This window comes from Vanacampus margaritifer, chromosome 13 (assembly GCF_051991255.1).
Source record: "Vanacampus margaritifer isolate UIUO_Vmar chromosome 13, RoL_Vmar_1.0, whole genome shotgun sequence".
Lineage (NCBI taxonomy): Eukaryota > Metazoa > Chordata > Actinopteri > Syngnathiformes > Syngnathidae > Vanacampus > Vanacampus margaritifer.
The window spans coordinates 1,914,364-1,937,808 of record NC_135444.1 but is presented as its reverse complement, the minus strand read 5'-3'; the positions used below and the strand labels follow the sequence as shown (position 1 = coordinate 1,937,808).

Sequence of the window (23,445 nt, the reverse complement as noted above, 5' to 3'; positions counted from 1 at the left end):
GACTGTGAAGTGGTGCTTTCTATTTTGATTTGCAAGCGAGCAAAAGCAAGGCCATGTCTTCAGTGTTACCTTCAGTTTTTTGTAATGAATGTTGACTTAATAGCACTACAACGTTAATTGCATTTTATTGACTTCTTTTTATCTTGGTTAAAAATTTCACCTTACTGCCGAACACTGCTTTTAATGCAACAACTTAATGGTTCAGTGTTGAAGCCAGTCTGGTCCCATCACTCCACACACTACATAACTTTCATTTTCAGCAACAATGACAAATATCCTTATTTCCTAATACAGAAAGAACTAAGGCAAGAATTTTATAATATTCAACAAAGTAGACTTTTACAAGTTAATAATGAAATCTGGCATTTTTGTTTCCCCCCCAAAATCTACAGTGGTTTGATGTGCAAAGTGAGTGCAGGCAATGATGTTGCTTGTCTCACCACAAATCACATGGCGGCCTTGACTAAAATGGAACCCAGGTTGGTTCCCCTAGTGTTGGCTTTCCGGTATTGGGCAAGGGTGAGTACACAAATGACAAAGCAGTTAAAATAAAAGATCATAAATCCACATTATTGGACTTGACGTATGTCTTGAGTATGTTAATTGAGTTACTGTATTATGTTGATGCACTAATGTGATGCCTAACTTCTAGTTGACTTTAATTCTATTGCATTTTAATTTGGTCATGTAGTCTTGGTGTCTTTTTGTCACTTGAAATGTGCTTTATACACCTAAGTTATTATTAAGGCGCTCGAAAAGTAAACTCTGCTTTTGTCATTTGTCTGCAGCTGTGTCACATTGACTGTCAGGCTGAGGGTGGAATCCCATCATATTCATTCGCTCTCATGGTCATCTTCTTCTTGCAGCAGAGAAAAGAGCCTATCCTCCCTGTCTACCTGGGCCACTGGGTATGTTATTGTAAAGTATAACTTATTGTTACTACCGTCTAATGGTGCAACAGATCACAAAAGTCACGATTCGGATTGAATCACAGATTTGAGCCACAGATCGGATTGTTTTTCGGATCAGCAAAAAAAATTATAAAAAGTTGTAGATGACCAGAGATTCAGTGTATCACATCTTAAATTGTGACTAGGAGTAGAAGTGTTGGTAATTTTCTATGGCACACTTGAATGCAGCAGTGTACGCATCACCAGTGTACTGAGGTCACCCACTCGCGCTGGATTTCATTCACGCTACATTTCCGGGTTTGTGTGGAAGCAAGCGAGATTTGACCGCAGACAAGCCAAACGAAAGTGAAGCTTCACGGTTCCTAGCATGCTTTGTTTTTCTTTGTTTTAAAGTTCTAAAACAAAAAGTGTATCCATGTCACTGGCCAGGCCAGCTGAGAAATTAATGTCTAATCAACACGGCTGTCTTCTCTCCTTGCTTTCTGTGGGTGTTCCGTCATTCTTGTGTGCCCCATATGCCACTGCAGTCTTCACCATACTGAAACAAACAGCATTGAATGACTTTCACTCTTCACACACATACAGGAACGCACATGCACTCGCTCACTGCTTGCTTTTATCAATATTTCCTAACCTTTGCCCACACGCTAATTCCCAAATATCAGCTAATTCGCGAACTAATTGGTAGCTCGCAGGCTGACCATTACTACTCCCAAATAGCTATTAATTCGTGAACTAGCGGTTAGCTTGCGAGCTAACTGTAACCCGCACGCAAGCTCCCAAATAGCGGTTAGCCATCCGGGGTCAGGTCGCGGGGGGAAGCAGCTTTAGCGGGGAATCCCAGACTTCCCTCTCCCCAGCCACTTCAGACAGCTCCTCTGACAGGATCTCAAGGCGTTCCCAGGCCAGCCGAGAGACATAGTCTCTCCAGCGTGTCCTCGGTCATCCCCGGGGCCTCCCGCTGGTGGGACATGCCCGGAACACCTCTCCAGGAAGGCGTCCAGGAGGCATCCAAACCAGATGCATAAAGCCACCTTAACTGGTTCCTCTCTTTTTCTTTTTTTTATTTTTCTTTTTTTTAGTATTGTTCATTCGATTTGACATCATCATTGCTCTCCTTTTTTTAAAAAAACAAATAAATGTTGTTTTTTTTATATAAATACATATATACACATATACACACATATATAACAGACTCTCGCTAACAGACAGAATTAAGTAACCAGAATTAGGTTAAAAAATTCTATATATGTAGACCATGTTTCTATAAATTTTGATATTTGGTTTTTATTTGAGGCAGATATTTTTTCCATTAAAATGTGATTTATGAGGAGGTTAGACCATTGGTCAATATTCAGAGATTGTTTATTTTTCCAGTTAACAAGAATTGTTTTTTTAGCGATAGTAAGGGCTACAAGTGTAGATTGAAATTGTTTATGTGGTAAGTCAGTTGTTGTTAGGTCACCTAGCAAACACAAGTTTGGAGATAAAGGTATCCTACAGTCCAAAATAGCGGAAAGTTTTGCTAAGACTTTAGTCCAGAAATACATAACCATAAAGCATGAACATAAGTGTCTGTAGTGTTTTGTAAGCATTGGAGACAAATGTCGGAGTCTGAGAGTCCCATTTTCTTCATCATATATTGAGTAATGTATGTTCTGTGAATAATTTTATATTGGATAAGTTGTAAATTTGTGTGTTTTGTCATTTTAAATGCGTTTTCACAAACTTGAATCCAAAAGTCAGGTTCCGGTGCTATAGACAAGTCTGTCTCCCATTTCGAGATGGGTAAAGACATTTTATCAGTATATGAAAGTAACTTATATATTTTTGAAAGTTTTTTTGTTGTTGTCGGAGAAAGCTTGTTAACTTTAACTCGTAGGTTTTTACTTGACATTTAAAGACGTCAAGTAAAAACCTACGCTTCACTGCCAATGACGTCAAAAGACGTCAAAAGACGTCATCCAATGATTTATTTATTTTTTTTTGAAACGGGTAGAGGAAACCCTTCCGCATGTCTGGTGAAAGTTTCAAGTCTGTCTGTTGTGCCTAATGACTATTTTTGGCCCCTAGAGGGCAGCGATGACTCTCTTTTGACAAGATCGGGTGGGCGTCAGTAGAGGAGGAGCTAGAGCGTCGAGCAGGAGATGAGAATGGAAGACAAAGGAAAAATGGCGGCCGGTCGCGAGGAGCTCACGCCCGAGACGTTTTTTTCAAAGACCAAAAGCATCGCTGAAAAAGCACATTGTTGACGACGATGATCATCATCGATGATGAAGATGAGGGTGGTGACTCCGTGGTTGAGAAGCATTGACGTGGCAGTAGAAGACGTTAGATGGAGCTAGATGGAGGAGGGAACGGGCAATGGCGAGCGTTTGCAAGCAGCTCTACACTTACAAGACGAAAGGCATCGACCAACGCTAAAATAGTACATTGATGACGACGGTGATCATCCTCGATGATGATGAAGGTGAATCCGAGCTTGACGGCGAAATTGGAACCGCTGACGCGGCGGCTATGACGGTGTCGTAACGCGGAACGCAACCGAGCACGCACAGGCGGACGTTCGATCGGACGACGGAGAGTGTCCCGAGTCCAATGCATATTCATCGGAGGAAGTGTGTACAGTCTGCTACTTGCTTTTTATTCCCCGGAAAAAAAGGCCGTCAAGAAAGTGTAACGTTTGCACGCAAAACGGACCAATGTGAAAGTGAAAGTAAACTGTTGTGCGCGTCCTGGCGTCTCCTTGCACGCAGGAGAGTGTTACAAAAGGAAAAACTGTATTTGAAACATCCACATAATTGTAAGTAGTACCACAGTTGCACACATTTGTAAATAGTTTGCGAAATTGTTTTGTCAAATTGTTACACTGTTGAATGGAAATAAACGTATTTTGCAATCAAAAAACACTTTTTCATTGTTGGTGAAAGCGTTTTACAGAAGTAAAGCACTATTTAGGTGTTTGTGGCATCATTCATGGACAAAAAGAAGTGTACAATTCACTAGAGTGCATGAAATAACATCGTTTCACAAAAAGCTCTTTTTCTCCGTTTTTTGTTTCAAAAGAGAGAATTTCGGTGAAAGTAACCATTTTCTTTTGTTGATTACTGAAGAACGGAATAAGGTAGAAACAAACTTTTTTTTCTGATGAAAGCTGAGAGTCCAATCTTTCATTTGGTAGTATGTTTGTTTCCATAGTCCAAACACAACATTTTCTGTGGACCTTGAAAGATCACTCAAAATGCTTAAATCGGCTGGCAGTGGGGACAACCCGTTTCTGAAAACGTCTGGCAGTGAAAGAGTTAATATCTTTAGCTAAAACAGGCGGTTGGAGCGTACCCCGAAGTGTTGGAATTTTTTTCTTTATCATATTTTTAACTTGTAGATAATGTAAAAAATTTCCGTTTTTTATATTGTATTTTTGGAGCAAGGATGTATATGATATAAACATATTATCTGAGAAGAGATGGTGGAGATGTGTAATTCCTTTCTGCTCCCACACAGCTAAATGAAAAGGTTGGTTGTTAAGTTGAAAGTCGGGGTTATGCCATAGGGGAGAAAGTCCACAGGGCTTCACTTGGGCTTTTCTCAATTCTACTGCCTTCCACCAGGCAGTCACGGTGGCGGAAATCATTGGGTTTTTAAAACAATTATGACGCTTAATCGATGTTGTAATAAAGAGTAAATCTCGAAGTCTGAGGTTATTACAATCCTTCTGTTCTAGTTCCAACCAACAGTTAGTGTCTCTGTTGGGTTGTGCCCATAGAACGATATATTGTAGCTGGTTAGCTATATAGTAGTACATAAAATTTGGTGCCTCTAGACCACCTTTGGATTTGCTTTTCTGAAGAGTAGATAGACTAATCTTTGCTTTTTTTTATTCCAGTAAAATTTTGTAACTGCTGAGTCCAACAACTGGAACCATTTAGCCGTAGGTTTAAATGGAATCATTGAGAAAAAATAGTTTATTTTGGGTAAAACTTTAATTTTAATGGTGGCTATTCATCCTATTAGAGAAATAGGAAGATTATTCCAGCGCTCCAAGTCACTATAAATGTTATCCAGAAGTGGAGAAAAGTTTAAATGAATTAAATCAGTTAATTTAGGTGAGATTTTTATGCCTAAGTATTTTAAATTACCTATAGGAAATGAGTAGTGTGGGTCCTGGCTTGCAGGGTTCCATGAATTTTCTGTAATAGGTAGAAGTGTTGATTTTGTCCAGTTAATAGAATAATCTGTTAACTGTGAGAATTTATTTATTAAGTTAAATACTTCCCCTAGCGAAGTAGCCCGCTTTTCTAAATAAAGTAAGATGTCATCGGCATATAGATTAATTTTATGTTCTGTTACCCCAGAGTGAATTCCTTGAATCCTTCTTTCCTGGCGTATGGCTAATGCAAGTGGCTCAATACATATTGCAAATAATAAAGGGGATAGTGGGCATCCCTGTCTTGTGCCTCTCTGTAAAGTAAAGCTCTGAGATATAATCCCATTAGTAGTAACTGTAGCTTTTGGAGAATCATATAATACTGATACCCAGTGGATAAATGATTTCCCAAAGCCAAATTTATTTAAAACAGCAAAGAGGAAGGACCAGTTAACTTTGTCGAAAGCTTTTTCTGCATCCAATGATATAATAACTGCCTTTTTATCATGCCGCTGTGACATGCTAATAAGGTTAAAGAGTCTCCTAATATTATTAGTAGAGTGCCGATCTTTAATAAAGCCTGTTTGGTCGCTATGAATAATTGTCGAGATTACTGTTTCTAGTCTAGATGTGAAAGCCTTAGTGATAATTTTAATATCAGTGTTAATTAGTGAAATCGGACGGTAACTTGATGGAAGGGTGGGGTCTTTTTCTGGCTTTAATAAAAGTTTAATTGCTGCAGTATTCATGTGTGGGCGTATGTAACCCTTAGTTTTAATTTCTGTTACTACTCTTAAGAATAGTGGAGCAAGCATTAACCAGAAGTGCTTAAAAAATATAGCCGGATAACCATCCGGGGCAGGTGCTTTGCCATTAGGCATACTATCTAGAGCACTGTACAACTCGTTTATAGTAAGTGGCGCATCTAACATGTCTTTATATTCAGTAGTTAACTGAGGTATATTTAAGCTACTGAGGAATGCCTCAATATGCTCAGGGTTAGGCTTGTTAGTTTCTAAGTATAGGTTACGATAATAGTTATAAAAAATGTGATTAATTTCTTCTGGTGATTGTGTGCATTCACCAGTTGTCCCTTTAATAGCCGTGATAAGAGACTTTTCCCTTTTTTTTTTTTGGGGAGATCTCAGTATTGATCATTTGAAATGTCATCATCATTGTTCTCCCTTTTCTTTTTTTTTTTTTTTTTTTTTTTTGTATGTGTGTTTGTGCGTGTGTGCGTGCGTGTGTGTGTGTGTGCGTGCGTGCGTGCGTGCGTGCGTGCGTGCGTGCGTGCGTGCGAAAAAAAAATAAATAAATAAGAATTCCCATACCGTTCACCTAAACCGAACACTTCAAAATCCAGCCAGAGTCGTGGGGCCGCCAGGAGACCCAAAGGGGGACCAAAGAAAAGAAAGAAAAGCGAAGCCCAGCACCGACCAGACACCACCCACCGGGCCACTAACCTTCACCAACCCCAAAGACATCCAAACTCCAACAAATCAGGGAAACCTCAAGGGCCCAAAGGAGAAACTGAGGAAAGGTAGAAAGGACAGACGAAGCAGAGTGAGATCCACAGACACCAGCCTCCACCGAATCAATGACCTGAGGGAGAAACAAGTTGTGTCTGAGTCTCGATAGATGCTGGTGTGGTGGATCTAGCATGCATGAAAATCTCCACCAAAGAGGGGAGCCGTCGACCCCCGCCAGGACAGAGCAAGCGCAACACCTCAGGGCCCCCCAGGCCGCGGCCGCGCCAAAGGACGACCCCCGGGCCCCGCAGGGGCCACCGGCCGGAGAGCAAACCCCGGAGCAGGAGCGCCCCCCACCCCAACGCGGCCCGCGCCCCCAACCCAACGCAGCAGGACGGGGCACTGCAGGCCCACCAGGCACCCCACCGGCCCACAACCCCCGCTCCCCCCGCGCCCCCCCCACCCCCGCCACCCACCCCAACCCAGCCCCAACCCAGCCCCAACCGCCCCCAGGTCCCCAAATCCCCAGACACCCTCCCCACCCCAGCACCCCCCACCCCGGCACCCCCACCACCACCCCCCCACCAACCAAGCCGCCCCCGCCCCCCGCCCCCACCCCCACCAACCGACAGCCCCCCAGCCCCCGACCGCAGCACTGCTTCATACCGCGGCCGCCCCAACCGATGCCCCCCCCCCCCCCAGTTGTGTGGTGCATTAAAATTTGGAGGGGAGCTGCAGGGCGGAGACGGTGTCTCCACCCCACCCCACTCCCCCCCAAAGTGTGTTATGTGCCCTAAAATGTATTGTGCAAAACTAGTGCAGTGAGTTAAGAGGAGCGACCAGCTGGGCCCCCCCCAACCGGGCGGGGGGGGGGGGGGAGGCGCACCCGCCCACCAAAACCCCCACCCACCCCACCGGGACCCCGGCGGGGCTTGCCCCCCAGATACCGGGGCCCGCCCGAAGTGCCCGGAGGCCCACCGGAGCGGGGCGGGCACAACACCAATCCCGCCCACTCCCCCGGCCCCCGGAGCGCCGAGACCCGGGCCACGGACGGAACCCCCGGCCTAGGGGAGGGGGAGGAGGGCGGACAGGGGAGGGGGAGGGGACGGGGGAAGGAGACGACAGGAAGGGCAGGAGGCAGCAGCAGGGCCGCAGAGAGAGGGGGAGAGGAGGAGGAAGGGCGACGAGGGAGAAGGGACAGGGAGGCGGAGGACGGGCGGGGAGAGGTGAAGAGGGAGAGGAAGCAAGGGGGAGGAAGGGGGAGGGGAGAGGGAACCACGGGGCACCCCGGCGGCCCACAGGCCCCGACCCGCGTCGCCGGACCCAGAGCGACGGACCGCGCCGGGGCGGCGCCGCCCCGGACACCAGGGAGAGCCCCGCAACACAGCACCCACCACGAGACCCAGGGAACGACCAAGACGCAGCCGCCACCCAGCAGCCAACAGAGGGGCAGACCCGCCCACGCCCAGCCAGGGGGGACAGCACCTGTAGCGTTAGTCCCCTGGCATGCAGTGAATCCGAATATTAGCCTTTAGTGCCCATTGGAGGTGAATCTGTTCGATCCTGTTGGCAGCAACTGGGTTCCTGACTATAAAAACACAACCATTAGTAACAAACTGCCAAATGCAGAGACATCAATGTAAGTTATCACGATGTGGTGGCTCTCGCTAACAGGCAGAATTAAATAACCAGAATTAGGTTAAAATATTCTATATACGTAGACCATATTTCTATGAATTTTGATATTTGTTTTTTATTTGAGGCCGATATTTTTTCCATTAAAATGTGATTTATGAGGAGGTTAGACCATTGGTCGATATTCAGAGTTTGTTTATTTTTCCAGTTAACAAGAATTGTTTTTTTAGCGATAGTAAGGGCTACAAGTGTAGATTGAAATTGTTTATGTGGTAGGTCAGTTGTTGTTAGGTCACCTAGCAAACACAAGTTTGGAGATAAAGGTATCCTATAGTCCAAGATAGCGGAAAGTTTTTCTAAGACTTTAGTCCAGAAATACATAACCGGGGTGCATAACCATAAAGCATGAAAATAAGTGTCTGTAGTGTTTTGTAAACACTGGAGACAAATGTCGGAGTCGGAGAGGCCCATTTTCTTCATCATATATTGAGTAATGTATGTTCTATGGATTATTTTGTATTGGATAAGTTGTAAATTTGTGTGTTTTGTCATTTTAAATGCATTTTCACAAACTTGAATCCAAAAGTCAGATTCCGGAGCTATAGACAAGTCTGTCTCCCATTTTAAGATGGGTAAAGACATTTTATCCGTATATGAAAGTAACTTATATATTTTTGAAAGTTTTTTTGTTGTCGGAGAAAGCTTGGTAATATCTTTAGCTAAGCCAGGCGGTTGGAGCGTACCCTGAAGTGTTGGAATTTGTTTCTTTATCATATTTTTAACTTGCAGATAATGTAAAAAATTTCCGTTTGTTATTTTGTATTTTTGGAGCAAAGATGTATATGATATAAACATATTATCTGAGAAGAGATGGTGAAGATGTGTGATTCCTTTCTGCTCCCACACACCTAAATAAAACGTTTGGTTGTTAATTCGAAAGTCAGGGTTATGCCATAGGGGAGAAAGCCCACAGGGCTCCACTTGGGCTTTTGTAATTTCTAATGCCTTCCACCAAGCAGTCAGGGTGGCGGAGATCATTGGGTTTTTAAAACAATTATGTCGCTTAATCGATGTTGTAATAAAGAGTAAATCTAGAAGTCTGAGGTTATTACAATCCTTCTGTTCTAGTTCCAGCCAACAGTTAGTATCTCTGTTGGGTTGTGCCCATAGAACGATATATTGTAGCTGGTTAGCTATATAGTAGTACATAAAATTTGGTGCCTCTAGGCCACCTTTGGATTTACTTTTCTGAAGAGTAGATAGACTAATCTTTGCTTTTTTTTTTTTCCAGTAAAATTTTGTAACGGCTGAGTCCAACAACTGGAACCATTTAGCCGTAGGTTTAAATGGAATCATTGAGAAAAAATAGTTTATTTTAGGTAAAACTTTCATTTTAACGGTGGCTATTCGTCCTATTAAAGAAATAGGAAGATTATTCCAGCGTTCCAAGTCACTATGAATGTTATCCAGAAGTGGAGAAAATTTAAATGAATTAAATCAGTTAATTTAGGTGAGATTTTTATGCCTAAGTATTTTAAATTACCTATAGGAAATGAGTAATGTGGGTCCTGGCTTGCAGGGTTCCATGAATTTTCTGTAATAGGTAGAAGTGTTGATTTTGTCCAGTTAATAGAATAATCTGACAACTGTGAGAATAAGAGACTTTTCCCGATTGCGTTGAAGTTTGTTTGCAAGAAATTAACCTGATTTGTTATTATATTCAAAGTTGTTATATCTCAATTGTTGTATTATAAATTCTGTCTTTTTAGTTAGCATATCGTCTAACTGTATTTTTGTATTTTGTAAGTCAGTTCATATTTGGTTATTTGGGTTTATTGCGTACTCATCCGTCAGTTGTTTAATTTTATCTTCCAAGTCTTTTTCTGATTTTTGATCCTGTTTCTTTTTATAAGATGAATATGATATAATTTTACCTCTAATTACTGCTTTCCCAGAGAAGAGATGGCGATAGGTCTGGAGAGTCATTTATTTCCAAAAAGTCTGCCCATTCTTTTCTTATAATTTTGTCAAACTCTGCGTCGTTTAGCAGTGAGATGTTAAACCGCCATGTCGGTGGTGGTTTAAAGGTATAATCAACTTGTAGGGAAAGGGAGACTGGTGCATGGTCGCTAATAATAATAGGATGTAATTTTGTAACAGTTTTATCAGCAATAGAGTTATTTGTAAGAAAATAATAAATTCTTGAAAAAGACCGGTGCACAGCAGAAAAGAAGGTAAATTCCTTCTTATTTGTTTTTTTAAGTCTCCAGCTGTCGACGAGGCCAAAGTCATCCATATATTCCCCTATTACTTTAGTAGATTGTAATCGCCTACATGTTGTATTATTAGAACGGTCAATTAATGGATTTAAGACTGTGTTAAAGTCTCCTCCAATAATAATAGTAGAGTTCGCTGCTAAATCAAACAGCTGAGAGAAAAATTCATGGAAAAAGGCCGGATCATCATTATTAGGGGCATATAAATTACCAAGTGTATATATTTTATTAAATATAGTCACCTGAATAATAATGTATCGGCCCTCTGGGTCTGTTATTGTATTATTTAAAGTAAAGAGTAAATTCTTATGTATGAGTATACAGGCTCCTCTTTGTCTACTGTTATAAGGGGCAGAGTACGCTTGGCTAAAATTCTTATCAATAAGTAATTTTTCTTCAGATTTTTGTAGGTGGGTTTCTTGTAGGAGGCAAATATCTGCTTTTAATTTTAAGAGATGGTCTAAAGTTTTTATTATTTTTGCTTCTGAGCGAGCGCCACAAACATTCCAGGAAACCAGAACTAATTTATGCATACAAACAATATAGACTCAGTCCTGTGTATATATCTGCATAGGCTATTTGTCAATATTAGTATGTTATAGGATAGAATCAAAGTGGTTAGGTGGTTTATGTAATTTGTGTAAAATATGAGGTGACGAGTAAGTAAATATAACAGTGAAAAAACAGGTAGGGAGGTAAAAGTAAAGGAAGTTAACGGGGGATTAAACCTAAAAATACACCAATAACTGGTAACCTAAGCGAGATTTTTTGTTTAAACATACTTTAGATATAGTTATGTATTTAATAATATATTTATAATATCGCCTAAACATAATGAGTATTCATATTTAAGGTTTTATAACCACATATACAGTATATGTATACATCTAATAATCAAACAAAGTTTAGTTCCACCAATGCCATTTAGAACAGCCAGGGAGTGGAGTTGGGGTTCCGGAATAGTTGGCCATCGATGTATAGTTTATCGACGACCATCGCAGTCCGTTTACCCTCCTGCCTATTTTGTTTCATTATAGGAAACAGTACCTTTCGCCGCTCATTAATCTCTCTCGGGAATTGGTCGTTCATTCCAAATGAGGTCCCTTTAAGCTCCCATCCTTTACTTTTAACGAATTCTTTCTGTTTAAAATGCTCAAACTTGGCGATAATAGGACGGGGTCTGTTGCCCCTAGGGGCTCCAAGCCGATGTACCCGGTGAAAAGAGATGTTATTTACCGACTCCTGAGGAATTTTTAACGACGTCGTCATAATTTTTTTTATCTCAACCTCTGGATTGTCAGAGGTATTCTCGGATATTCCTGAGAATATTAAATTCTCCCGCATGCTACGGGATTGAATATCCAGAACAGTTTCTTTTAGCGTTCTATTTTCCTTTTTAACGGTTTCTAACTCGGCTGAAACAGTCCCGAGTGTAGAGTGTAACTCGGCATTGTCTCGTTGGAGATCACTTACTTGTTGGCTGAAGAATTCCATACTTACCTTTAATTCTTTGACGTCCTCGCTGATTAGGGAGAGGACCTCAAATTTTTTATTTATGGACTCCAGCATACTGACCGAAACCTCCGTAGTGGCTAGGTTCTCCGTGTCCGTCGCTGAATCATTTTTCCTCTTTTTCGAAGGTTTTCTCGACAGTTTCTCGACGGAAGGATTCTCCATCGCGCAGCTGTAAAAATATGCGTCGATGAAGCGTTCGAGGTCCTCCACGTTGGGTGGTATTCCAAATCTGTCGGATGAAAAAGAGAGGGGGAAAAAAAAGAAAGGCAAGATATATGATGGTTAAATTTGGATTAGTTTAGTATAATAGAGCTAATTCTATTTTAGCAGCAGGGCGCCGCCATGTTGGGGTTTCCCGGTCTCGCTGTAGGTCTCGCGATAGTCACAGCATCTCGCGCATGCGTCCAAGCTTCCTTCACTACAGAACTGGTTCCTCTCTACGTGGAGGAGTAGCGGCTCGACAACTGAGTCCCTCCCAGATGACCGAGCTTCTCACCCTATCTCTAAGGCCGGACACCCTGCGGAGAAAACTCATTTCGGCCATTTATATCCGGGATCTTTTTTTTTAATTTTTTTAGGTAAGGGTAGGAACAGAGATCGACCGGTAAATCGAGAGCTTTGCCTTTCGGCTCAGCTCCTTCTTTACCACAACGGACCGATACAGAGTCCGCATTACTGCAGACGCTGCACCGACCCGCCTGTCGATCTCCCGCTCCAAGATACTTGAACTCCTCCACTTGGGGCAGGATCTCATCCCCGACCCGGAGAGGGCACTCTTTTCACCCTTTTCTGACTGAGGACTATGGTCTCGGATTTGGAGGTGCTGCTCTTCATCCCAACCACTTCACACTCTGCTGAGAACTGCTCCAGCGAGAGTTGAAGAAGCCAACAGCACCACATCATCTGCAAAAAGCAGAGAGGCAATGTTGAGATCACCAAACCGGACCCCCTCAACGCCTCGGCTGTGCCTAGAAATTCTGTCCATAAAAGTTATGAACAAAATCTGTGATAAAGGGCAACCTTGGCGGAGTCCAATCCTCACTGGAAACAAATTCGATTTACTGCCGGCAATGCAGACCAAACTCTGACATCGGTCGTACAGGGACCGAACAGCCCGTAACAGGGGGCTCGGTACCTCGTACTCGCGAAGCACCCCCCTCACCGTCTCACCGTCATTGCCCACGTAAGCGTTGAAGTCCCCCAGCAGAACGATGGGGTCCCCCCCTGGGTGAATGTGTGATTTTTCCGCTAATTCGCGGAATTCCGCTTTTTTTTCCTCCAAAAATAAAAATTTAAAATTTCCTTTTTTTTTTCCTATTTTTTTTTTGTGTATGCACATGACTCCGACAGATAACATCTTCTGCTATAACAAAGACATTTGTGGTATTTTCTAATATGAGTTACTTTTCATTTGGTCATGATACAATTATTTGTTCATGAAATTTGAACTCTTCAACATTATTTATGTGTTAACTTAGTAATCACATTAGTTAGATATGATGATATTCTCATTCTCATCATTCTTATATGGGATAGTTCAATATACATTGAAAATTTATGCTGTTGTTTTGTCTATTTCTTTGTCATGTGAGTGCATTGAAAGTACTTAAAAACACGGAAAACCCATGAGCTCCTGGACCTAGCTGGGTGCCGGCGGCCCCCAGACCCCCGGCTAAATTTTCAGATAATTTCACTTTGGTCAAATCACATCCCTGTGTCTTTGTAAAAACGCTTTGGGCACCATATGGTGTCTTTGTAAAGCACTTTGGGCACCATATGGTGTTGATGAAGTGCTATGTAAGGGCATTGTATTTACCATTTATGTAATATAGACACGCGGCAGCAAATGTTATTTTGTTCTGTATGACTTTGCAGTTCGTTTTCACTATTTGCCCCGAGTCACATCCCTTGGCAAGAGAGTCCACCAACAGAAGAGTGTCTAATAGGGTTTCAGGGGGTCAATTTGGAAAATAGATGGAACGTTTTTTCACAAAGTCCCTAGCCTGGAAAAAACGGAAGAGGTGATACCCTGGGAGACTTTGGGAAGCTGTTCAAATGAACAAAACATATTGTCTACATACAGATCATTAACCTTATCCCCTTGGCATACCAGACCCAGAACACTGGATTGGTTCTCGATGGTTAAAAAAAAAAACTGTTTCTGTGAACCGAAGTCTGAACAGATGGGCCGGAGAGCCCAACATGCTTCCTGTACTGATTTCAAATCTTTAAAGAAGTTAACACTACAGGACATCCAACTACACGTGAGAGTGGAAGTGGGAGTTCCGAGCACAAAAGTGAACGCAACGAAAATGGTTACAGTCTATTTTCCAGATCTACCCATCCTGGCAGCAAGTCCGGTTTTTCGCACAACCAAAACAAAAGCTTCTGTATGTTAGCTGCCCAAAAGTACCTAAAAACTGGCCAGGCAAAACCCCCTTTGTCCTTGGGAGACCGACTTATGAATTCTGCTTGGTTTACCAGCCCATAAGAACGTTGAAATCAGCCTTTCCAACTTCTCAACAAAAAAAAAGACTTAAGGAAAACAGGAAAGTGTTGAAATGGGTACAAAAAGTTCCCCTTTGTCTTGCTTATCAGAGGACTGAAATTGTTGCGATATATACCCGAAAGAGAAATCTGTATACCCAAATATCAGAAGCCGCCAACCGACCATTTAAATGGTGATATGGAAGGGGAAACCTCCTAGGCAGAGCTGTTAATTGTCATCAATTCACTCTTTTGATAATTAATCTTATAACCATTTAAGATATTAAAATCATGGGAAAAGAGGGTCCGATACATAGAGAAGGTGATCTGCATAAAGAAACCTTATAGACCGTACTCGCCCGCATAATGCCTTTAAAGTTAGCCTCTGAACATAGCCAAATGGCTAAGGGTTCTATCACCAAAATTAATAGCAACGGGGAAAGTGGGCAGCCTTGCCTCGTGCCACGATGTAAAAGGAAATGGGGAGATAACATTTAATTTGTCCGAACCAAAGCCTTCCGCGAACAATAAAGAAGCTTCACCCAATCTACAAAAGCCCTGTCAAGTCCACATTTGGCCAGTACTTTGTGTAGAAAGCCCCATTTAGCCCTGTCGAAGGCTTTCTCTGTGTCAAGTGATACTACAACCTCCGGCACTAAAGAACTTTTAGAGTTGATGATGTTAAGAAAGCGTCTGGTATTGGATGAGGAGTGTCGACCTGTCATATACCAGTCTGATCTGGTCCAATGATAAGAGGTAAAACATGTTGCAGACGAGAGGCAAGAATCTTTGAAATAATTTTAAAATCAACATTCAAAAGAGAAATAGGCCTATAACTGCCACAATTCAAAGCATCCTTGTCCTTCTTAAGAAGCAAAGTAATAGTGGCCTCTGACAGTGTATCAGGGAGACGGCCACAGGCAAAGGCTTCATTATACATGTCTCTCAGAATGGGACAAAGCAAAGATGAATAGGCCTTCTAATAGTCAGCAATAAAACCATCCCGGCCAAAAGTAATACGGGCACCCAAAGGTCCTGAAGTAGCATTATCTACCTGGGGAACGTCAATTTAGTCAAGTATGACTTCGGGAAGGGGAGGAGCATCTGAAGTATAAAGAGCAGCAGAAAACTCTGCAAAGGTTTGGTTTATACCACTTGGATCTGTTATGGTTACCCCTGAAACAGACTTTATCGTTGGGATTACTCTAGCAGATGCCTCAACCCTGCCCTGATGTGAAAGAAGCTTCCCTGCTTTATCGCCAGATTCATAAAAACACTGTCTGGATTTCAAAACTCAAGTTCTGACCTTTGTGGTAGAAGCCAGATCAAAATCCATCTGTAAAGTGACACGTCCTTTATAAAGGGCGGGATTGGGATTAGCAGCGTACTGTTTATCAACCTTTTTAATTTCCCTAAAAAGACCAGAAATAGTGGAATATTCCTATTTTTCCTATTAGAGACAAATGAGATGAGCTGGCCCCTGATATAGGCTTTAGATGCCTCCCAAAGAGTGCCCCTAGTAACATCTGGTGTATCATTAATATCAATAAATAAAGAAATCTGAGATTGTATAAATTGTTTATAACATTCCTCAGCCAAAAGCACAGAATTATACCTCCACATTTTAGGTGGGCCAACTCTAGAAAGCAAGGCCAGATCAAGTGAAGTTGCCGCATGAACAAGATACTGCAATACTTTAGTCCACATGTACAACCTTGGAAAGCAATCGCACATCTAAAAGAAAAAAAATCAATACGTGAATACTAGGGGTGTAACAAAAAACGATTTGAACCGGAAATCCGGTTTTGATTTAAACGATGCGAGTGCACCGGCACACGGACTAATTAATTGGTCTAAAAATAACATGAACCGGCCGATGGCCCGGTCAAAACATTATAAATCGATTTTATGTAGCTGGTACAATTTACAGGATGCATGCTCCCTATTCGTCACGTCGCCAATGACGAGGAGGGGGGAAACATGGCCATTTTCAATTTGCATACAGTAATCCCACAATCCTCGATGCGGCCAGTGACTCACGTGATTGGTTACAGTTCATTCACAACATCGCTCCAAGCCAATGACGCAATGCTTATATGAATGCGGCAATGCCTTGTATGCTAGTAGGCTGTTGTAAATACAGTAATGTAATGTTTTGATCATTTCTCGATGTCAATTTCACGAGACGGCGTCAATGAAAGATGACACGCCACTCGTCATGCGTCAAAAATGAACAGCCAGCTTGAGTCGCAAAAATCTCTACAAATTTTCTATTTATATTCTTTGTGAAATATGAAAAAAATCATTGCGATGGTCACTGCGATGGCGAAACCATCACCCCTCCTCAAACTCCTTTCAGGGTAGGGTAAGGAGTGACTTAAATACAGTAATACAGTATTGTTGTGTTCATTGTGTATTACGGTGGGGGGTGGGGGGTCAGTCTGTTGAACCATCATAACATTTTAATTTCATTTATGTGACACAGGCCACACCAAATTGCAAATAATCTTTTAATTCACACAAAATTAATCATTCAAATTTCCCAATGCGGTATTATGACCTCATTTAAACAAGGAAATACCACAAGGAGCAACAATAAAATAACCAAACTTTGGCTGATGCCTCAGAAGATGAATTGTAAGATGAATGAATGTGATCTTCAAAGTTGAGTCCCTAAGTTCATCTGTTGAGAGGTTAAACTTCCAAAACTTTTAAAGGGTTTAAATCTCGGACGATGGCCTTACCTGCGATTTGAATTGACTTTCCAAAGATATTTTAACTCTTTGACTGCCAGACGTTTTCAGAAACGGGGTGTCGCCAGTGCCAGCCGATTTAAGCATTTTGACTGATCTTTCAAGGTCCACAGAAAATGTTGTGTTTGGACTATGGAAACACACATACTACCAAATGAAAGATTTAACTCTCATCTTTCATCAAAAAAAAAAGTTTGTTTCTACCTTATTCCGTTCTTCAGTAATCAACAATAGAAAATGGTTAGTTTCACCGAAATGCTCTGTTTTGAAACAAAAAGCGGAGAAAAAGAGCTTTTTGGTAAACGATGTTATTTCATGCACTCTAGTGAATTCTACACTTCTTTTTGTCCATGAATGATGCCACAAACACCTAAATAGTGCTTTACTTCTGTAATACACCACCACCAACAATGAAAAAGTGTTTTTAGATTGCAAAATACGTTTATTTCCATTCAACAGTGTAACAATTTGACAAAACAATTAAGCAAACTTTACAAATGTGTGCAACTGTGGTACTATTTACAATTATGTGGATGTTTCAAATACAGTTTTTCTTTTTGTAACACTGCCCTGCGTGCAAGGAGACAGAGCAGGATTTGCACAACAGATACGTTTCACTTCGATTGTCTATTTCGCGTGCAGACGTTACACTTGACGGCCTTTTTTTCCGGGGAATAGCAAGTAGCAGACTGTACCCACTCCTCCGATGAATATGCATTGGACTCGGGGTACTCTTCGTCGTCCGATTGAACGTCCGCCTGAGCGTGCTCGGTTGTGCTCCGCGTTTTCCGGTGTTAGCCTTGCTAGCCCGTGAACCTTTATGACGTCGTCATAGCCGCCGCGTCAGCGCTTCCAACTTCGGCGTCAACCTCGGAGTCACCATCATCATCATCGATGATGATCATCGTCGTCATCAATGTGCTCTTTAGCGTTGGTCGATGCCTTTGGTCTTTGAAAAAAATTCCCAAGTGTGAGCTGCTTGCAACCGGTCGCCATTGTTCGCTTCCTCAGCCATCTAGCTCCGCCTCACGTCTTTTACTGCCGCGTCAACGCTTCCAACCTCGGAGTCACCATCATCATCATCGATGATGATCATCGTCGTCATCAATGTGCTCTGTAGCGTTGGTCGATGCTTTTCGTCTTTGAAAAAAACTGCTCGAGCGTGAGCTGCTTGCAACCGGTCGCCATGTTCTCTTCCCTTCCCCAGCCATTGTCCCCTCTAGCTCCGCCTCACATCTTCTACTGACGCCTACCCAATCTTGTCAAAAGAGAGTCATTGCTGCCATCTAGGGGCCAAAAATAGTCATTAGGCTAACTAGATCTGCTTGAAACTTTCACCACAGCTGGCCAAGGCTTTCCTCCACCTGTTTCCAAAAAAATAATAAAATAAATTGGAGAACGTCTTTTAACGTCCTTGGCGGCCCTCCGTAGGTTTTTACTAAACGTCATTTAACGTTTTTGGCAGTCAAAGAGTTAACAGTTCCTGAAAATTTCTGGTTCATATCTTTTTCCTAAGGTACTGTTTGCTATGGACATTTGAAAAATGCAAGTACCAAAACTTTAAACCCTTTTTTCTCAAAACTAGGGATTTCAACCTTCCAGCATTAGAACTGTTGTAACTTTGTAATTTTTTTAGCTACGTCCATGTATTATATATCATTTTAAAGGGAATTAAGTGCAGAAATCGCATATTTTAATATCTTTACATTGATTTTTTTCGCACATGAGGACCCTTTTGCCAGAGCTGGTCACATATGTTTTATAATAAAATTGCATGAGAAAAATATAGGGGTAACTAACTACCTGTATACAGACACAAAAATATATAAATAAAAATGTCACTCTACCACCATTTGGACCAACATCATAGTACAATAACATAGTGGAGCTGAGTGTTCTTAAAAATGAGGTAGAGGATTTATTCCTAAAATAAACTAGTATTTATTATTGTAGGCCACTGCAAAAAACATTAACACTGTGCTTGCATATAGGAAAATAAAAGTGTTATGTGTGATGATTACATTTGAATGTATTATAATATTGAATACAAATCATACTCAAATAAATGTAAAAAAAAAAAAAAACATTGCCTAAACATTAAAGAACCTTAAAATAAGGCTGGTATTGGCACAGATACCTGGTACTCGCCCATCAATACTTACAAATTTTATCAGGCAGATGCATGTTAAAATAACATTTTAAAAGACTACTTACTAATTTGGTCTGTAACATGTCGGAGCATTACATATGCAAAATGTTGATCGCTGTTTTCCAAAATAAAAGTAGATGTCTGCACATGTGCAAATTATGAGATTTAGATCATTTTACATTAAACAAGATATTCAAACGATTAATGGAGTATCAAATTAATTATAAATTAATTTGGCAGTTGACTGAAAACGTGAATCAAAACGTCAAGTAATCGACAGTTGACTGAAAACGTGAATCAAAACGTCAAGTAATCGAATAATCATTGCACCAAATCGAACCGAATCGTTCCATTTTAAAATCAAAGCGTCTTTGTACCGGATCGCACCCCATGTAGTGGGATGCGTATCGAATCGTCTTGGAGAGATTTACACCCCTAGTGAATATGTATGATGAACATGACAGAAAAAGGAGAAAGTCTTAGCATTTGAGAATACTTGTCTCCAAGGATCAGTAAGGCTATACTGCTGAGAGAGTGCGCAAGGTCCTTGCTGACCGCGTCAGTGGAACTGATTTATTAAATTAACTATCCAGCACCGGATCCTGAACAAGATTAAAATCGCCCCCCATAATTATATAATGGTTTTGAAAAATGTTTGTTAAAAAAAGAACTGTTGTCCCAGTTAGGGCCATAGACACAGACTAATAGAAGAGGTGTACCTTGAAGTGCTCCCGAAATCATGACATACCTGCCATTTATATCGGGAAAAGACTTATCTACCACAAAAGGAATACCTTTTCTGATAACTATAGCAGCATCCCGAGCTTTACTATTAAATGTAGAGTGGTACAGTGCTCCAAGGGAATAACAAATCTGGCATCTGAAAAGGAGAAAACAAAAGAGAATGACAAACAGTACAAGAAATGTTTTTAAGTACAATGTGTCTAATACACAAAGGTGTCAACAACACCAACCACAAAACCTCCAGTTTCCATCTCTCAAATTATAAGGAAGCATCAAGATGGTGCACAAGAAAGCCCACAAACAATTGCTGAATCCAAGTAAACAAAGGACATGGATTACTGGAACAAGGTTCTGTGGTCTGATGAGACTAACATAACCTTATTTGGTCCAGATGGTGTCAAGCATTTGTGGCGGCAACCAGGTGAGGAGTACAAAGACTAGTGTGTCTTGACTACAGCCAAGCATGGTGTGGGAGTGTCGTGGTCTGGGGTTGAATGAGTACTAGAGAGCTACAGTTCATTAACTCTTTGACTGCCAAAAACGTTAAATAACGTTTAGTAAAAACCTACGGAGGAGCGCCAAAGACGTTAAAAGACGTTCACCAAGTTTTTTTTGTTTGTTTTTTTGGAAACGGGTGGAGGAAAGCCTTGGCCAGCTGTGCTGAAAGTATCAAGCAGATCTAGTTAATATAATGCCTATTTTTGGCCACTAGATGGCAGCGATGACTCTCTTTGGACAAGATTGGGTAGGCGTCAGTAGAAGACGTGAGGCGGAGCTAGAGTGTTGAGGGGACAATGGCTGAGGAAGCCATAATGGCGACCGGTTGCAAGCAGCTCACGCTTGAGCATTTTTTTCAAAGACGAAAAGCATCGACCAATGCTAAAGAGCACATTGATGATGGTGACTCCGAGGTTGACGCCGAAGTTGGAAGCGTTGACGCGATGGCTATGATCACGTCATAAAGCCTCACCGGCTAGCGATGCTAACGCTGTTGGTGGTAGTGTTTTTCAGAAGTAAAGCACTTTTTAGGTGTTTGTGGCATCATTCATGGAAAAAAAAGGTGTCAAATTCACTAGCGTGCATGAAATATCGTTTCACAAAAAGCTTGATTTCTCCGTTTTTTGTTTCAAAACAGAGCATTTGGGTGAAACTAACCATTTTCTATTGTTGATTACTGAAAAACGGAATAAGGTAGAAACAAACTTTTTTTTCTGATGAAAGATGAGAGTTCAATCTTTCATTTGGTAGTATGTGTGTTTGCACAGTCCAAACACAAAAATTTCTGTGGACCTTGAAAGATCAGTCAAAATGCTTAAATCGGCTGGCACTGACAGCATCCCTTTTCTGAAAACGTCTGGCAGTCAAAGAGTTAAGGGAGCTATGAATGCCAACATGTACTGTGACATACTGAAGCAGAGCATGGTTCCCTCCCTTCAGAAACTGGGCCACAAGGCATGGTATTCCAACATGATAATGACCCAAGACACAATTCCAAGATGACCACTGCTTTGCTGAAGAGGCTTGAGGGTAAATGTGATGCCATCTCTCCAGACCTAAACCCCATTTAACATTTCGGGACACCCTTAAATGGAATGTGGAGCTGGAATATCTGCCAGCTCCGTGATGTCGTCATGGAGGAGTGGAAGAGGATTCCAGTGACAACCTGTGAAGCTATGGTGAACTTCATGCCCAAGAGAGTTAGGGCAGTGTTGGAAAATAATGGTGGTCACACAAACAGTTAATATTGACACTTTCTGTATTTTCCCTTTGGGGTTTACTCACTTTTGTTGCCAGAGGTTTAATTAATGATTGTATTTTTAGTTTTTTTTAGGGAGTGATACATTTACATTGTTATATAAGCTGGGACATTAACTGTTGTCTATGTTACAAAGCAGTAATTTCATTCAATTTTAATAGCACTGCAAGATTTTGGAGTTTATGACGACTGAAAGGCAAGAAAGGAGCTTGGTGGACAGCCATCACAAAGTCATGGTGCCCATTTACTGTATGTCACAAAAGTGATTTCGCCACATTTGTCGCATTGCCTCACTAGTCCAACTCTACATGAGCAAAGGGTGTAAAATAGCTTGCATGGGGTGTGCCGTTACTCTTAACCTTGTGAACAAACAAAGCCGTGCAGTTTGATGTTTCATGTATCATTAAATTTTTGAAAGTTTAAAATGTTAAGAATCTTGTTCACATACATGTTTTGACTACAAGGGGCATTTCCTCCCAATATTAAGCACTTGTGTTAAAGTAGAACATTTAAAAAGTCTATGCACCCCTGATGAAATCCAGGTTTTTGTTATATAAATATAGCGGCAGCAGTATGATGACTCACATTTAACAGGAGTTTGAATGTGATTAGTTCATTCTAAACACTGCCACATCCCCTGTTATAAGAGTGTGTCCACTCTTGTGCAACCACATTAGCTCAGTTGATTATTTTCACTTACCCAAATATTTTATTTTTTACAACTTAGTTGTACAGGACAGGTTAGGCTACAGGTTGTAAGTCACTTCAATGGTGGAAAATGTTTTTCAATAATTTATCTTGGTATAATTTTTTAATATCTCATTTTGACCAGGGATGTGTGTGGACTTTATATGCACTGTAAATTTGTAAAGTAAAAAAGCACTATACCTATTGTTTTTGTAGAAATTGAAAATAATGCTCTGGTTTGATATCAGAAAAAATAAAGCAAATCCCAGAAGAGGATAAATAAAAGTATTTATGAATAATGTAATTAAAAATGAGAAATCTGAGTTCATTTTAAGGCTTTATTGGCTAGCCATAATATATACTGTGTTGGTCAATGTTCCCTCTAATTGTTCAGGTGTTTGAACATTCACACAAACTTCCTAAGCATTCCTTAGACCACGGAAAGACCACAGACTTATACATGATGTCTGCTATATATATATATATATATATATATATCACAAAGTCGCTTACTTGCCGTAGAGAGAAGTGAAGCCACTGGTGGCCATCTTACATTGCCACTGGATAAGCATGCCTAACTTGAATACATTGATTGCTCCGCAGCATTTTCATGTTAGATTATATTCTACGGTGAAAATGACTCCCTGTATGGGATACGGTTTTTTATTTTGTTTGGTTTTATTGTTTTTCAGATTGATGGCTTTGATGTGAAATGTGTGGATGAGTATCATCTGACAGGAATTCAGTCAGACATGTATGTGCAATGGGACCACAGACCTTCTAGCACCACGGCTGGGCAGGTGGAGAATCGAAATGAGTTTAGGGGGGAAGGCGGACCAAAAACAGAGTGCAGTAAACCTAATAAGACTCAGATTTCACGTGGCTTGGTGAGTCTGATTAGAGTAAATGGTTGTTT

General features: G+C 41.2%; 1 protein-coding gene across 5 annotated transcripts in view; it reads left to right on the top strand.

The window, feature by feature from the left end:
• tut4 (terminal uridylyl transferase 4) overlaps positions 1–23,445 on the top strand; it is a 101,804-nt gene that overhangs the window by 30,814 nt on the left and 47,545 nt on the right. For all 5 annotated transcript variants that reach the window (XR_013296457.1, XR_013296456.1, XR_013296455.1 and 2 more), the window contains 3 exons: positions 393–519; positions 789–908; positions 23,222–23,416. Coding sequence is in view for 2 of the 5 variants with exons in the window: in XM_077584585.1 (XP_077440711.1) it covers positions 393–519; positions 789–908; positions 23,222–23,416 (442 nt within the window). In the remaining 3 variants the exon portion in view is untranslated. The remainder of the gene's footprint in view (positions 1–392; positions 520–788; positions 909–23,221; positions 23,417–23,445) is intronic.